The sequence below is a fragment of the Andrena cerasifolii genome, chromosome 1 (assembly GCF_050908995.1).
Source record: "Andrena cerasifolii isolate SP2316 chromosome 1, iyAndCera1_principal, whole genome shotgun sequence".
Taxonomy (NCBI): Eukaryota; Metazoa; Arthropoda; class Insecta; order Hymenoptera; family Andrenidae; genus Andrena; species Andrena cerasifolii.
In genome coordinates, this window is record NC_135118.1 from 20,290,530 (window position 1) to 20,308,262 (window position 17,733).

The 17,733-nt window shown below is 39.2% G+C and overlaps 3 protein-coding genes and 1 long non-coding RNA gene across 21 annotated transcripts in view; 2 read left to right on the forward strand and 2 right to left on the reverse strand.

Annotated features, from left to right (window-relative positions):
• The window catches only part of Vap33 (VAMP-associated protein 33kDa), a 135,457-nt gene that overhangs the window by 75,501 nt on the left and 42,223 nt on the right, over positions 1-17,733 (reverse strand). The window lies entirely within an intron of this gene.
• Positions 56-2,509, forward strand: Med27 (mediator complex subunit 27). Its single transcript, XM_076830011.1, has 5 exons — positions 56-638; positions 715-984; positions 1,065-1,365; positions 1,458-1,638; positions 1,953-2,509. The coding sequence occupies exons 1-4, from the start codon at positions 466-468 to the stop codon at positions 1,590-1,592; spliced, it is 879 nt and encodes a 292-aa protein (XP_076686126.1). The 5' UTR covers positions 56-465; the 3' UTR covers positions 1,593-1,638; positions 1,953-2,509.
• The window catches only part of Glut1 (Glucose transporter 1), a 50,840-nt gene continuing 34,889 nt past the window's right edge, over positions 1,783-17,733 (reverse strand). For 7 of the 14 annotated variants that reach the window (XM_076829946.1, XM_076829966.1, XM_076829945.1 and 4 more), the window contains 3 exons: positions 15,381-15,410; positions 9,884-9,981; positions 1,783-7,250 (listed from right to left, as the gene is read on the reverse strand). In XM_076829946.1, the coding sequence (XP_076686061.1) occupies positions 7,147-7,250; positions 9,884-9,981; positions 15,381-15,410 (232 nt within the window). In that variant the 3' untranslated portion in view covers positions 1,783-7,146. Of the gene's footprint in view, positions 7,251-7,324; positions 9,442-9,883; positions 9,982-10,778; positions 11,275-15,380; positions 15,411-17,733 lie in introns of those variants that run through there. The other 7 variants (XM_076829951.1, XM_076829954.1, XM_076829957.1 and 4 more) reach the window with 6 other exon arrangements.
• Positions 5,442-15,738, forward strand: LOC143378349 (uncharacterized). Of its 5 annotated transcripts, XR_013088247.1 has the most exons (4): positions 5,472-5,576; positions 9,779-9,940; positions 10,066-10,154; positions 10,669-10,807. It is a non-coding gene; the product is annotated as an uncharacterized LOC143378349 (long non-coding RNA). The 5 variants fall into 5 exon arrangements; XR_013088245.1 differs by lacking the exons at positions 9,779-9,940; positions 10,669-10,807 and adding an exon at positions 15,220-15,738 and having other exon boundaries at positions 5,442-5,576; XR_013088243.1 differs by lacking the exon at positions 9,779-9,940 and having other exon boundaries at positions 5,442-5,576.

The following is a 17,733-nucleotide window of genomic DNA, read 5'->3' on the forward strand; positions in this document are numbered from 1 at the left end:
TCTATCCTATACCTGGTCTGTGTCTATGGTTACATTAACTATGTTACCGACTTTGTCTACACTAACGTGACAGGACTTAGCATCTGATGATTGGGCGGGACCAATCCTTACCATGTTCCTATCGCATCCAACGTTATCGGTTTAGGAAGAAGCAGAATTACAAATTACAACTCATAGGTAGTGCCAGTTTAGAAGAAGAAACTCCGTTATTGCTCTGTTTACATGAGAACTTAATTTAAGAATTAAAGTAGAAACTTTTGTAATTTTTATAAGAATCTGTCAATCTTGTATAAACCAAAGGAATTTAACGCACCGATTAAACTGTAACATAATCTACTTTTCTGTGGAACGATAATCTTGGAAGCGCGTGTGTTTGTATACGTTTAAGGTTATGCGGTGACAGTGTTTGTTAAGCAACTTCATTAATTGTATAATTATTATAACACGTTGTATCATGCAATAACAATGGAACAACTACAGACTGCGTTGATAGCAATTAAGGTATTACGTTCTAGTGTCGGTCAAGTTTTTGATTCTCTAGGAAATGGATTGCGAGCCGAGCATGGAGAAGAGAATAAAGAGAATAAGTATCTGCTTGAGTTGCAAGAACTTTTGACCACCGTCAGTGTTAATTTAAGGTACTCGTATTGTTCTATGAAACATACATATGTATGCGTTTGAGCTGTATCATATTAAATGTTCATTTATGTTCAGAGATGTTGAACAAGCTGTAAGTAGTTTAAATCCACCACCAGGGCCATTTAATTTAGCCAGTACCGCGTATCTCAGTCAAGAGACGACGCAAGAGAGACAAGCACTATATGGTACACTCGTTAATAGTTACAAATGGACTGACAAAGTTCACGAATATAGCAATGTTGCTCAAACATTACTTAGCCAGAATTCTTTGAAAAGATCTTACATTAACTCTACTAGGGCGAAAAGGGGTAGAGTCCAAACAAGTAATCACAATGTTCCTCAGCAGTAAGTCGAATACTTCCAAACAGAGAATTCCGTACGAATAATATCACGAAGCTATAATCTGTGTTCTGTTTTCCTTGTAGACAAGTAGATTCAATGATAGCCACTTTCGATAGACTTTTCAATGACATGACGGTATCTGTATCACGCCCGTTTGCGTCGAATGCAGTATTACATGTTACGCTAGGGCATGTTTTAAAAGGCGTAATAGCGTTTAAAGGTTTAATGATCGAATGGGTGGTAGTTAAGGGTTACGGAGAAACCATGGATCTGTGGACAGAATCCAGGCACAAAGTTTTCAGAAAAGTAACGGAGAATGCTCACGCGGCGATGTTGCACTTCTATTCTCCAGCATTACCTGAATTAGCTGTTCGATCGTTTATGGTAAGTTATGTTACGGATATCACGAACTATGAATATAGTAGAGATGTTATTCAGAGTAATCAAACACCTCCCTCGCTTCTTTTTTTTTGTAGACCTGGTTCCATAGTCTGAATAATTTATTTAGCGATCCTTGCAAACGCTGCGGCTTGCATCTACACAGTGCTTTACCTCCGACGTGGAGAGATTTTCGAACTTTGGAACCTTATCATCAAGAGTGCAAACCATAATATAAAAAGAATTCCTGCTAAAGCTCCACGATGTGAAAAGAAAGATGTATGTAATATATTTTTGTTTTTTCACTAGAATTGTATTTCACAGTATATTTATTATGCGATATACCTCGAATAAACATAAAAGGCAACGATCAATGTTTCTTGTACACCTTATCTCTCAACAAGTAATTGAAAACACATCGAGTTTACTTAGTAAATATTTTTATTTATATATTTTAAAAGATGTCATGTATGATCTTTCCGCTTAAGTTTATCTGTTCAGCTTAAATACAGTAATCATAAGTAATTAAAGTGTTATAAACAATTGCTACGCATATATACAGTTGCAAATAAGAACATGTTACAATATTACAGGCTCGCATTTGTTCGTGCAAACGCAAACATGAAATTATATTGCATAAATTGGAAACGATCAAAATCTGTCCTCAGAGAATGCGATGTGGCTTGTTTGTGAAACAAGGAGATAATTACGTAATGTTTATTGACGTATGTGGTAAGATGAATTGCTGGATAATAATGAACGAAATCGAAGTCAAGGAGGAATCAAGTTTTCACTGTAAAGTAAAACAGACAGGGCAATTAGAGATTGGCATCTTTTACCAGAGAAACACTTATTTTTCGTGCTAAGATTTACGTATAATATACAAATGAGCAGGCATAAACTTTTCTTGTTTTGGAATATAGTAGCTCTGCGATCAATGGTTTCTTATTATTTTTTTTTTTTTTGCTTCTTTACCTGTGTACCCTACGTCTGCGTACCATTCTTAATATTATTACATGCTATTTAGTTTTACATAACTCTAATTAATGTTATGTGTAAATATAATTATGTTATAAGTACTTTTCACATAACTGTACACATTCACATTTGGAATATATCGGCGCTTCCCAAAGAGCGCAAGTCGTTTTGAGTGGCAGTGAACTTATTTTACAAATCGTTATTGTGATCACTTTACTGGACTGTTCCGAATTTCTTTTTCCATTCTTTTTCTTTTTTTCTTTTTAAGGCTCTACGAACATCTGCAATGCTCGGTGAATTTCAAATATATCATTGACTCGAAACTATGTATGCAGCCATTACTGATTTCTTATCAAAGTCGTGGTAAGTGCGGAATAGGTCCTCGCATAAAAGTTGCCGTTTATATATATACATAAGTATATACATAAATATATATATATTTATGTATATATATGCATAATATTACAGTTTTTAGAAACGAGTTTACTAATTATATCATTACGTGTGTGAATTATAGTGAAATTAATTTTTCTTTTTTCTTGTTTTTTCCTTTAGTACGAGAAAGTGTTTTCGATAGCACTTTGAACACCTACAAATTACTTTAGACCTTTGAAAACAAGAGAAACATCTCGTGTCGTTTTTCGCAACATTCATGCGCGCGGGTGTACATGGGCCATAATTGCATCTCGTCGTTAAATATTTATCCAGCGACGTTAATCACAACTTTAATTCTGTCGAAGGTAGAAAAATCGTTTGATAGATTATTCCTTCAGAATGTGGATAACTCTCATTTTGCCGTCGGAGATTTTCGCGTGAATCTATATCACAGCATGCCTTTTCTCAACGGGACTGATAGCCGGAATGAAAAGGGTTCGGAGCTTGGAGCACATTGAAACTGGAATTTCTATGTGTAAACACACGTAGAAAGGAAATTGTCGAAACGTGAAAATTAAATGGTTCGTGCATTCTTTAAAGTACTTTCCTAGCGCGGTACGTTTCTCTTTCGAATTCGACGTTGCTGATAAGATATTTAGTTTGAGTCGAAGTGGTCGCACCTACGGTCAGTAGTATTAATTATCGCGTCTCTTAAGCTTGTTTAACGATTTAAAAAATGGATATGCTACTCGGTAACCCGGTCCGCGATTATTATACAGCCATTACACGAGCGAAAAACGTACACAAGTTCGTCGCCTGTCCGACACACGTGTACGAGATATTTAGCGAAGATTTTTGCGATCATTATCGTTAGCCTGTTATATCGTGCTACTATAAACTAGTAGCTATGGCTACATCCATATACCTAGCCTAAGTGTCGATAATCGATAGTCGGAGTTCTCATAATACTATAATGCAAGGAAACCTACTTTAGCATATTCTTCTCTTTTTTTCAGTTCAATAGCTTTATTGCCTTTCTCACTGATTCTGTATGATTTGGACAGCTTATGATTAAAAACTTCCCTTCATCTCGTTCGCTTACTTTCTCCGCGTTAAATCATAACGTGCGATTTACTGCACCTGGAATTTATTCATTTATCCCGCCGTTCTACTCGACATGTACAGGGTCATCATTTAATGTTGCAACCCGCGCTCGCGCGAACAGGTGAAATGGCAACAGCGCCTCACGGGCGCATCTCACTGCAACCATGTACCGTCCCGGCGTTCGGAGAACTGCCAGCGACCATTGGACAGCAGTGATGCCCGAGCTTCGAAAATTTTAGAATGGCCTCTTTCAAATTAACGTCGCAAAGAGCTATTCGGAATTTCCCGGCCCGGGTTGAAGAATTTGGGGCCTTTTTCGTGTAAAAGATACCGGAATGCAATTTGCGCTGAAAAATGAGGAAAAATTATTCCCTCTTAATGGATGGATAATTTAACATATTTTACGTTTACTTAATTTTTCTTTTATCAATTTTTTAACCATAATTGTTGTGAAAAGCTTTTGCAAACTGTTTATTTGATTCTGTATTTAATGCTCTTTTTAAAATTCATGGTGTTGATAAACAATAGGCTAGTTGTTTCTGTATCATTACTTTCATAAATTGAGAAATTAAATTTTATTCAATTATATGTTAATTCTGCAGACCTCAGAATCTATTATTCTGGTTTTCTTTTTTAAGATTTTATCCTGAATGCAAGGTATGCATAGATCGGACGTAAGGGGTGCGAATGGGACTTGTCTTTGATTGTAGCGGTATTTGAATTTTTTTCTAGAATTTTTGTGTCCGTATGTTTTAACCTTTTAGCGACTCAACGCCACACCTATACCGGCTTCCGTTAATGTCATTTTGTGGAACGATGCTCCATTATTCTGGATTTAACACACAGGTGGCGAAAAATCTCTCCGTACAGGGGTATAGCGCCGCGGTCAACCCTATCGTAGCTAAATTTTTTTAAATGAGACGGGTACGAGACTTGTCAACATTGTCTTCGAACCTCATTACAGTAATCTGGGGTGCGAGTGGTAAACCGATCATAAAAGCGGAGCGCGCGGCTCGCTTACCTGGGCCGGGAAATACCCAATGGCTCTTTGCCACGTTAATTTAAAAGAGACCATCCTAAAATTCTCGAAGCTCGGGTACCACTGCTGTCCAGCGGTCGCTGGCAAATCTCCCATCGCCGGGCCGGTGCATGGTTGTAGTGGAATGCGTCCGTGAAGCGCTGTTGCCATTTTACCTCATCGCGCGAGTACGGCTTGCAATATTCCATGATGACCCTATATGTCGTATACCGCGATACTCCAATCAGCGAACGGATTCGAATGCAGTTCATACATCGATGGCGAGTCGGTATCGATAGTAATCGTTAGGGCTCACTTTATATCCGGAACGGTATCCGGAATCGCAAAATCTTCTAAACCGTCTATCGTGTATTCTCCAATCGATATCACGCGTAAGCAGAAGAACATAAAGTTAAAAACAATTTAAATACTGCTCTGATTCTTGTCTAATTAAAATTTTGCTGCACTTCACAGAACTTGTTCGCAATAATATCATTGGAACATCTATGTGGGTTCCCACTGTCGTTCGTTCACCGACATAGGAGGGGGCGCCATAGACAGCGTAGTGTTTCCGGTCGGTGTCCGCTACCGATCGGGTGAAATGCTCGGTTGGAACGGTTCCGCGTTAGTGTCGCGTAAGTTACATCGCTCGAACGACATTCTTAGGCTATGTTAGTAGGGAATCGGATATACTACGTCGAATCGTATAGGATTATCATACATCCGCTTATGCAACGACATGGTGAGTACGATAGAAGTATACAGTATATACATGTATATATACATATAAGGATAGTTTTCCCGAAGAGTTTGCGAAACATCAAACGACGTGCATTTTCGTGTAAAACATTAACGACAGAATGTAGCCAGAAAAGGCATGCCTCTGAACGTACAGGGTGTGGTTGCGTGTTGTGGATCAACCGAAAGGGTGAAGATTTTTCGCGCCAAATTTCCATACATGCGAGCTGTCATTCCGGATCCGTAGAATAGAAATTTGTTCTTCATTATTATCCCGGTATTCATTACAATGCCAACTTGTCAGATGTTTAGACGAAGTCGAAAAGATGTAATCCGTTCAAATTGCTTTTTATTATCAACGAAAGACAGTCGAAATAATTCGACGCATTGCTCGTGATGTAAAAGTCGCCACGCTATAAATGAACACCCGTTCGTTTGTACCACAGCGTACCCCGGACTTTTAGAAGGTAAAATGACCGATCGATTTGCAAATATATCGTTTGAGAGGCACCGTGTAAGAATGACATTAAGGTGGTTAAACGTCAGTGACGCTGTAACTGTCGGTAAGATAGGTTGCTATCCGCTGGTTACTTTGGTCGATACCACATCTGAAACCTTTCACGGATCGGTCGGTTGAACGCTCGACTAAATTCGGCCGTGACGCTTATCAGATTCAAATTATCAATTAACTCCAAACGAATAATCTTGGCGCCGGTGCGACGAGTTATAAAGACGACAGTGATACAAAAATGACATATAACCCGAATAAATCCTATGAAATTAACGATACAAAAGTGAAGTATATAGATATACACCGTCTTCTCTGGGGTTTCGTTAAACGATTCGTCGTCGCATCTAGCAATTATACGTTCTACGCCATTCTTCGGTGTCGCACGAAGTCCGAATTCTTTCAGTGATCACGGTCCAACTTCTCGCACGCTTTTCTTTCGAACGTATACACGTCTAGGCACAATCACTTTCGCAACATTCTCCATAGAATTCTATTCATCGTTACCCTTCGGTCTATCTCCATCTTTCCCATACCCATCGCGATCCACCATCGACGAGTCTTTCCGAGGCTCGCTTCCTGCACTTTCTATCACTCTGTCCGCTCGGGATATTCTTGTGTCGCTCTAATGATTCGTTAGATGCAAGGTGATCCCGGTCATCCGCGTCTAAATACACATTATCGAAAATAACTTTCGCGTTATTCGTTTCGTGACCGAGCCGCGGCGAAACGTTCGCGGGGGACTTCGTTGCGGTCCCCGTTTATTGGACTGCGATCAGCGGTCCCCGTTCAGTTCCATTCGGGTCGTTCGATTCGGTCAGGCATGATTCCACGATACGTTGCTCTCGAAATTATCCGTGACTGTCCATCCGATGGTGGTGGTCGCGTTCACTGCTCGGCGCAAACTGTTCCGCAAGAATGCCGCGCAGGCCTTGCTCCTCTCCGTGATGATCTCGTATAGTTGATTCTCCAGCGTGAGGCTGTTGGTGGTGAGCAGTAACGGCAGTGGGATCGACGCGTTCATGATCACTAGATTACCGATATTAAGAGGAGCTGTTTCCCATTGTCAGACACCGCTGTTCGGAAAGCGTGGCGGGGGAAGCGGGGGCGGTGGTCTCTCCGGTTGAGCGAGTGCGGCGGAAGATCGCTCTGATCCAGCTGCAAACACAACTGTTCACCCACATTAATCAGATGTACATTTCCCATTGGGCGCGCGTACTTATCACACTACATTGGCATTCATCTACCAGACCGTCTCGATTCAACAAATGATAGCAAGCTCCTACTTCTCTTGTGGAAAGAAATTGTTAAAGAGAATTCAGACGCTGTTTGTAGCACAAATGTTCCTCTGAGTTATTGGTATGTTCGGGCACTCCTTACGCTCCTCGTTTAGTCGTTAATGATCGTAGATTTGTATTCAGATGGAAATATGCAGAGTCACTGTCGGTGTTGCGATTATATATACATATATAATAAAACGAAGCGCGTAGCGTCAGGATATTGGGAACCCGATGAATACAGGCCTGTGCTTATATCGGTATTACAGATACTTTTGAATTTGCAAGGGGGGATATGAGAAATCTTCTCCTGTTGCTTAATCTTATGTGTAGGTCACGAGCTTTTACTCTTATAAGTAGGTGCGAATAAATTTAGTCTTTCTGTAGCCAGTGTCCTGAAAACATGATATAAATATTGGTTCATCGTGAGGAAAAAAAATCAGTGTTTTCTGTACAGTGATCGTTAGATCCCCAAAAATGTTAAAGAATACCTGCAAAACAGAGAGATGATGGTAACTTCTTAACTGTATGACTATATGCATATGCGTGATGTGCATATGAGTATTAATGTTTATATGTACAATAGCTGCACAGTAGAATGTTATTTTATCCATAGGAATAACGTAATCGTTTCGAGTGGTCTTAATTATTTTAAGCGTGTGTACTACTTGTTATAAGAAGTAGTTAAATTGATGCCCGGATGATCAATGGAAAAGCTGTGCCTTTTATTTTACCTTTCGTGTATTTAATGGTATACAAATAATAAGCCTCGAGGATAAGATAATCTTCAAATAAAAATGCAAGAGATTAACAGTTACTGTTCAGAATTTCCTTTTAATCTAAACAATGTAAGTTTTACATTCATGCGCGCATGCCCATCACACCGTTCATGCTCCGATTGCGGTAGTATTGAAGTCGGTTTTACAGTTTCGTATAAAAAAAAAAGGAAATAATAATAATGTGATATAGTCGGTTCTTAGATCTTGTAAGTTTGGCGCTCGTATGAATCCTCATTCTTTTATGCCTTTGCGATTATACAAATTGGCGTGTAAAGACCATTTCTGCATTAGTGAGAAATATGTGATGGCCTACCACCATTTAAACTACTACAAAGGCCAGTGTTGATAGCACATAATATACGTATGTTCTTGGAATGGAAATGAAGCCAATATGTCTACCAATTTTCATGATAAGAACACTTAGAATTGACTAGAATCGGATATACAATAGGATGACAGATTATCATACTGCACACAGATGATAGAAGAGAGACATATACGTAAATCATAGAGCTTACAATGCTGAAGGTTCCTTCAACTATAATCGGAGGGATTGCAATAGTTATACACGTATCTATTCGCGATAACTTTCTCGTATTTACAGTAGCTATTTACTTATATTCACACATCTTGCGGCGTCAGGAGTATAAGCTCTATATTGAAAGAAAAGTACTTGAGCTATATTCAACTTTTAATCGACTGTGTGGTGTGAGTGTTTTGCCGAGCATTGCGAGTAGTGGGAAGCCAAAATAGAGCCATGATCGATGCATGAAATGCAAACAGTTACGTAAAGTAACGCGAAGTAATGGGGATTTGAGAACAATTAAGGTGTCTGCTTAATGATATCACTGATCAAACTTGCTCCTGAAAGAAGAACGTTTACGCAATAACAACTTGCATTTAAAGTAATTTAACAGGTACATTGCCTCCGGATTATAGGATAATATAATTAACTTCTACTAACTCCTTACCATAGAACAATAAAAGATGAACGACTAGAAAGAAACGAATGGCGAATGAACATTTACAAGGACGCCGATGTAATTAAACGTTAAATATCTAGCATCTTAGTTATAACACATCTGCGACTGGTAATATACGATTAATGGCGGCATCTTTCTCATTTGCAATGTGATAGCGCTAGACAGCGCTGTCCTAATCTGCTATTGTCAACAGGAAAATATAGCTAGTGTGATATTGTTTCTCTGCTAGGACCACTCGTATGTCTTGTAGTAGCGAAGCGGCAATGTAATATTGATTCTCATTTAATCAGCGCTTTAATTCCATCTGCACTTTCGAATCATACTGAAAGCAGAAAAATAATAGTCGCAAATAAATTTAAAACGGATGTATCACAATGAGACTACAAATAAACAGAACTTACAAACATACATAGATGGCAATATGGCATGCACAATGAGAGTGGTAGACGGAATAAGCAACGAGTAACAAACAAACAATTCTTTTCAAAGTTAGCAGCCTAATGTACTTTCGGCTACCAGTATTAGATCAAAGTACACATTGTCTCTTTCGTAAGTTCTGATCGCTATAAAGTCGCCCAGGAGGTGACCATCGAGAGAGAGATTCCTTTATAGCTTAAGAAGGATGCGTGTGGCGCGATCAAAGAACAGTTCGCCCGCAGCTCGCCGATTAAGGAAATCTAAAGAATTGTTTGTCGCATAAAAGACGGATATGTCTATGATGATAGATGATTGTGGGCGATCTTGGTGAGGTTTTTAAGCCTTACATGAGTCAGGATGTGGCTTCTCCTCGGCCACCATCAGGGCTGCACTCTCTGCTGGCGGTATGTGTCCCTCTAATGCATTCACACAGTTTAGCATGCTCCTGCAAAACATCACGCGACTTGTCCAAGTTTTCCGCTTCTTCATACATGTCTAGTGAATCTTTCCTTCTCTTATTACATTCCAGATCTTCGTCGAGGGCATCGATTCAACATGCACCGACGTCGTAGAACCGTGAGAAAACAGTACACCGCGGCTTACCAACGACTCGTCAACGTAAGTTACATATCGTCTGTCTTTTCTTTCTGATTTTTTCTTATTTTTTTTTACTTTATCCTAATCGACCTGGATTTGAATTTGAAGCTTTCAATGTTTGCGACACGCCCCGTTAAAAGAATTTATGACTACGATACGTTAAAGTGCCCTTGCAAAGCTACCATTAGTCGAACTTTAATATTGCCCATTATTCATTCTCATGTTTGCTTCGTGAATTTCGTTTGGTTCTGAGCTGCTCGGGCCTATCCCGACCTGCGCGTACATCTTTCTCAAGAAATGATAATTCATTTCACAGTTTCTAGCCTTGTAGGATTACAGTGGTTCACTGGCCTGTGTAGTAGACTTGAGAGACACTTACTTATCCCCTATAGTACCGTTCGTCTTTAAACCGTACCGAACGATCAATCCATCGACATAGCTTTAATCGTCGAAACGAAAGGTGAGAGCGTACTGCGCGCGAGGTTCATCATCGTATCAGAGGAACATAATATCTTAATTGACCATTTCTTGCAAGGTGACTCAGAAGTCAGGCGAAAAGCTTCGACCGCCGATCGAGAAGAAAAAGGAGTTCCATAACTCGAGGCCGTACGTTGCATACAAGTGGAAGTGAACTGAAACCCGTAATTAAATAAACAAACAGATTTATTTCACAACATAGAATATATGTATGTATATACGATCTTATCGGTGATGCCGAAATATTCGTTCGTTTAATATAATATATACTATGGTAACGAGTGTTCCAAAAAACGTTTTCTCATTTAGTCGTAAACGTGTTGTTAGTCGGTGATACAATCGATATTCCTTAGAGCAGTTTCCGCTACGAGTATGCTAATATCGTTGCCGATAACAATTAATTCGATTAGATTGACTGGATTTACGAGAAGTCTATAGTATAGTTTTTCGTTTTCTTTTTTTTTTTTTAGTTTTTCTCTCAGTGAATGTGGCGTTTCAATACACGATTTAAAATCGTTCTCAGTTATTATATATATATATATGTATATATATGTGTGTACATATATATAGGTTTTATGGTTTGTCAGTAGCGTGGGTATGGTTGGCAGTGGTGGCGTCAGATAGGACGGTCTCCTTGCTAGAGTTAGTGGCGAGCTCCTCTTCCCTGCAATATAATAATGTTACATGGCCATCGAGCCTCGAATCGTTTGTATATTCGATTTTGAGAGAAATCCTAGTTTGCGCCGTATATATATATGTATAGTAAGCTTTTACTCTAAGAAATGAAAGAAAATGTACATACGCATCCTACTTTGAGAATAAAAAAGGGGGGTCTTTTGTCAACTATAACAAGATTCCCAACTATAGTGTTTCCTCGTAGAAATTTCAAAGAACACCCGCGTCGAGCTGTGGCGCACTGGGCACAGCCTAAGATTGTTCTAAACAGCTGCCGTCCAACAATCGGTTCCACGTTTCGTATCATAAGCAAGTCGATCATTCCCGTCGCGCGGATAACTGATAGAATTTTCTGGCAGAGATGATTCGTAGAAAAAGTCCGTCTTACGTCGTGTTGGAGGGATATTCTGAAAGCTGGCGATCCCTAGTGCTGTTAAAACCAGTCTCGTTGCAACGGAATTGGAGATTGGTTTTCCCTTCAGTAGGAATCGTCGAGGCTTCTTGAATAACTCCAGTATACAGCTTGTTCATGGTTTTTCTAAGATTGTACGTTGAACTTGATTGTACTAACTATCTTCCCCTCTCTCTCTCTATCTATATTTCTCGAACAAGCTGTATATCGATGAAGAATGCAGAAGAATCGATGAGTAATTACATGGAACAGTCGCGAAACTTCTGAATCTTTATCTTAACTTTGCCTAACAAGGGAACACCGCGAACCCTTACTCACCGCTTGGAACGCAATTTTGTGGGTTTATAGAGTGACTCGAGACAAGAACAACGGTATGTTTCATTCGCGCCTCATCTGGGGTTGCCACCTGTACGTTAAAATAAAGTATCTCACGTTATCTTAAGATTAAACACTTTAGCAGAATGTGTTTGTGTGCTAGTTAAACCAGATGAATGTGATTATATTTTCACAAAAAATAAAATAAATAAAACAATTTTTTTTTTATTAAATCAGAATCTAAATTTCGGGCGAAGCCGAGTACTAAGGCTAGTTACACCTAAATGTACTATATACTTTTGAATAACAATAAATTATGTGAAAATACTTTATTTCACGATTAATGATATTAGGGTGAAACCTATACGTTGTACGTAGTTCCCAAACGTACACAAACCATGGTCATCTTAAAGTAACTTCTTATCTTCTGTCTGTTCCTGCCACCTCAGCATTTACTGAGAAAATTTTCTCTGCCATGAATGCGAAGTGGCGGGATGAAAGAAAGAAGGCCTCCCTTAATTTATTAAAGTACGAATTATTTATATATTTTAATATGAATATTAATGGAGTACTGATTACTCAATTGAGTAATTTAAAAAAGATAAAAAGTTTGTGTGTAATGTTAAAAGCAATAAAAAATACGTTTGGAAGAAATAAAAACTAATAAGATTAAAATGTACTTTTATCTGTTTTCGAACGTACTTTCTTTTATATTCCACGAAAGCAAATTTGCGTTATTTTCCTGCAAAAAAATGTGGCACCCCCAGCCCCACCGCCCTTTGAAGGTGCGAAAACTACCCTCAAAGTCAAATAGGTGCTCCCACTTTTTCGCGTATAACTCCTAAAGTACAAGAGACAGAAACGAATTTCGAACAAAAGTTTAATGGTACAGTAAGCGCAGTAAACTTGCGTTAACAAAATTTCTAAAAGTGTTCCAGAAAGAAAATGGCCGACGAAATAAAAACTTTTTCCAATATTTTGTTAACCCAAGTTTTGTAGCGCTTATTGCACCATTAAACTTCTGTTTGGAACATTATTCTCTGTCTCTTGTGCTTTGGGAGTTATACGCGAGAAAATGGGAGTGCCTATTTGACTTTGAGGTTAGTTTTCACAGCTTTAAAGGACGATTGGCCACGAATGCAACATACCGACTCTGTTGCCTTGAGTCACTCTATAAACCCACAAAGTTGTGTTCCAATCAAATTAGTAAGGGTTCGCGGTGTTCCCTCGTAAGCGTTTCGTAAATATAAATACAAGATGTATATTAACGGTCACATAGATGCGCTTACTGGACACGTAAAAGTCAAACATACACAGTCATAAAATCGATAAGTAGCACTCATTCGATCATAAAAGACAAGGAGAAAAATGGCTTGTTAGATCTAATTCTATGCCGTCTTGCCAGCTAGCGGTGTACGGCCGTTATAAACGAACAAATTCAATAAAACTCCACTAAATCATAAGCAACGAATAGACCGACTATCGATCAGGATCCATTCATGTGACAGAAGCTGATGACGGCTCATCGAATGTTTCGGCAAAACCTTGGTTCCAGCGTAATCGTGAACAAAGAAACGAAAGGAACGAAACGAAATTAGGAAAACGATCGTAATAGAATAGAACGAAAGGCGTAGCTTGCGAGTTTATCAAGAGCTGCACTGATCCAAACGAGGAACGTGGAAGATCTTTCGCTTCCACCCTCCGTCAATGTTTCCTTCACTTTCTTTTCTCGGTTTGTTTTTTTTTTTTTTTGTTCTTAATTTCTCATTTGGTTACGCGCGAACGATGATAGAAAGATAATGCAAAGCGGCTCTTGCTGCGTTTGCCTATCGAATGTAAAGTATCTATCACTCTGTATACAACTGAGAAATATATGGTTCGTACGCCAAACAGTAATGTAAGCACTAACATGCAGTCGCACAGTACAGCGCCATAAACTCGTGCCCAAACTATATCGACATGGAGAAGGGAAGAAAAAAAGGGGGGGTGGGAGAGGAGACGATCGAGTCCAAGACTTAATCTGCCCGTCGAACACTCATCTGGGCAAATCGGTAGACTAAAGAGGAGGAGCATGCTGTAAAATACAAGGCTCCGGGGAGTAGGGGATCGAGTAAGAGCGGTCGGGGCTGTTATGTAGAAAACCTTACCAACAAGGTCTATGGTAGACGTATTTGATCTGTTCACGCGACCGCTAAAAGCTTGCTTTGGTATCATGGATCGTTCACATAATAGCCCTGAATGGAGCTATTTAGAAACTGTGAAATGTATCCTCGCAAAAATGAAGAAAAACGAAAAAATTACAGTCCCTTCGTAAACGAGTCATTATCATGCAACTATATGGAACCGCGCCACTTTCTTTACTGATCAGTTCCGGCCTGACTGGATAGCGCATGAGATATGGAGACTCGCATGAGCTGATAGTAAGTAAAGATGTATCAACATGCCAGGCTGTTAGACCGAAGTTATATATGTATATATGGTAGTCACTTGAATAGGCAGGGACAGGATTATTTTTTATGATGCTCGGAAAGTGTCGAATTCGACGCTGCGCGTTAAATCAGTCGCCTTTCGCCGAAGCTCGAAACGATAGGATCGCGAGAGGGGTCGTTTATTTTCGAGCGGCGCAACTATCGAGCATGTATATAGTGCCTAATCCGAGATATAGTGATTTAGGTGTGAAGTCCCTCAGCGGGGTTTTACCCGACGCCCTGCTGGGTACTGGCCGCTAAACGTGCCCCCTACTACCTCTTGCAGGACTGTATTTAGAGAAGACCAGGACAAAACCCTGACAGAAAATAAAACAGAAATTGAAGATACGGTTTATAATTATTAAAAGACGTAAATTAAGCTTTGCTACTGGCTATTAAAAATTGTCTCATATTAAATACAAATACATTTTAGTAAGGTATATGTACTGCATTAGAACAGTAGTGGAGAATTTATGAATCAATATAATAATTAATCAAAGCTTAATTGATCGCTTTTAATAATGACAAACCGTATCTTCAATTTCTGTTTTATTTTCTGTTAGTGTTTGGCCTGGTCTTCTCTAAATACAGTCCTGCAAGAGGTAGTAGAGGGGCACGTTTAGCGGCCAGTACCCAGCAGGGTGTAGAGTAAGACCCCGCTGAGGGAGTTCACACCCAAGTCGCTATATCTCGGATAGCCACTATACGTACAAATATGGTCTCAGATGGTTTCTTTTAGAAAGTAGACGGAGTCTCTAAAAAATAATCCTTTCTTTAAAGACGACTAGTGGTGTCTTTGGTAGTAATTGATTGTCATGCAGTAAAATAATTCTCGTAAATCGATATAGTATCGTAACAAAGCCACCGCAGTAACAGGAACGTGTATTCGTAAGGACTCACCCATAAAGTCTGCTGTCCCGCAAGCTGCTCCTGCTCCAAATAACACAGAAAGCACAATTACGATATGTACGATTTATGGTGACGGTTGTCGTCGTATTAAGAAAACGAGATGGAAAGAATAAGAAGAAGATAGAGAGACAGACACGGCAGTTGAAAACTTAAAGGATTACCAGAACCATTAAATAACGATTTATTGAAATAATACATGTACAGTATGCTAAACAAATAAATATAATAATATCCATTTGGCCTTGGGAAATACGTAACAATAAGACTATGAAGCTTCAAGCCCAGCACGTTTTACAAACGGACAGTCTTCCACAGCACTGTATGGAGATTTTCAAAATTAAATCACAACGTGAAGGTAAAACAAGCGATCGTAGCTTCGGGACGGGCGTGTCGATCCGTTCTCAATTTTCTCGCCGCTCGTTCTCCTCGCTTCGAAAATTTATATCGCCTCGCAGCATCGAATCGTTGAATAGATATTTATACCGCTCGACCCCGTAACCCGCGGAACTACGAAAACGATGTTGTACCTTCTTTATAGGTAGGCGTCTCTTAATTGCGCGTCGACACTTTGGGGGAATAAATTTACCTTACGGAACGGAGAAAGAAATGTCAAAAGGGCATACGTTACTCGGGCTTTATTTTACATGTTACGAGGAATTGAAGCAAATTATAGTCCTGACAAAATGAAACAGCTAAGCAGCCTCTACAAATCGTCGTAACTCAAGAAACAAATGTCTGAACACCAGGGGTCGAATGAGACTGTTAACTTTTATGAATAAAAGTTATTTATCGAACTGTCAGCTTTAAACTTTTAAATCATCCCTTTTCTGTTTTAAGTTGACTTTATACATTAACACTTTAACTCTGTTGTGACAGTTCAGTTTTAACAGTTACTTTATGTTCGATTAATAAAAGTTCTGGAGGATCGTATACTTTAGAACAGATATTTAATTCGATATTTTTCATATTTTTTTAATTAGTATTATTTAAAGAATTAATAGCAGGGCAAATATAGTAGAGAAAGCACTTTATGAATTTTATATAATTATTTTCACCGAACGGTTTAACGTCTCAACTTCAGATCCACCTACCCCACAACATTTTCAGGAAATTTGCTTGTCACAACTTTAACTTTTCCAGAGCAGAATAAATGTTCCTGTTTAACTAGAACTTTTCTCTGTTTTCAACGAAATAAAACTTTATTATTTCCCCAAAATGCATGGAATAAAACTTTAAATTAACACACTGCATTTTATAACATTTTTCTCGGAGCAGAAAAGATAATAGTCGTAACGATTACAGTTACCTCGCAATTAATTGAAGATTTTAAGTTTCATTCGACCCCTGCTGAACGTCCTAACATCTCCTCGCTGTACGATCTACATTTATCCCCCAAAGTATTGAAAGTAATTACGAGTCAGCCAGTATATTACAAGAAAGACTTGATTCGGTGTAAATGCCGAGAAAGACAGTCGGCAATGCTACGATGGTGTGAACAATAAACTGTTTACTATACAGCCATACGACAATAATTATCAATGAACGTTTCTCCACCGTATCGTGTAAGTACATAATCTCGAATATTGCAGCCGATACCTCCACGTTACGTACGGAGTCAAGACGGCGCCCTGTTTGCGCGAATCACTGCGCACACTGTTTGCCAATCGTTTGCCATCGGATACCTTCGCGACCGTGGCCTACGCGAGGCTTGAATTTCGAAAAGTATCGTTCTCCTTCGCCCTCGGGCACAGTCAGCGACGTATGCGCGTGCGAATCGATTTAATACTGCGTGAATGTTTAAGTCTCTCCCGGGGAGATCGGAGCGAAGTTTATCACAGTTGAATTCGTATTACAGCCACGATTTGGCGGCGGGTATGTACATACGAACGCGCAGCGTGGTAATAATGTCCTATTTTAAACTCCCAAATACCATTTGCCCTCTTTTACCTTTCAGAGTGACATTGTTCTTTCGCGAGCATGCCTCCTAGGTAAATGTACATAGAAAGTATTGTTAGAGATTGTGCTGCGGTATGCTCGATATAATGATAAAGTTCAACAGCATCTGTTGCGTGATTGTTGCTCGAAATAAACCGTTACATGTTCTCGGTCTTTAGTGTTCATTAATGTAATAATTACTCTGTGCAATATCATATGCGTGATTCGATTGTTTAAGGCATTAAGTCGGCGCAAAAGTTTTGTCGTAGGTGTCAGAGAAGGTTCTACACAGAATTTATGCAGTTGAAATATGTTTGTCTATCTAGAAGTGAGTTCCAATCGGTTTTCACAGCTCTATGAACTGTAGAACAGCATTGCCAGCGCCCCTTACTAAAGAGCCCTTTATACT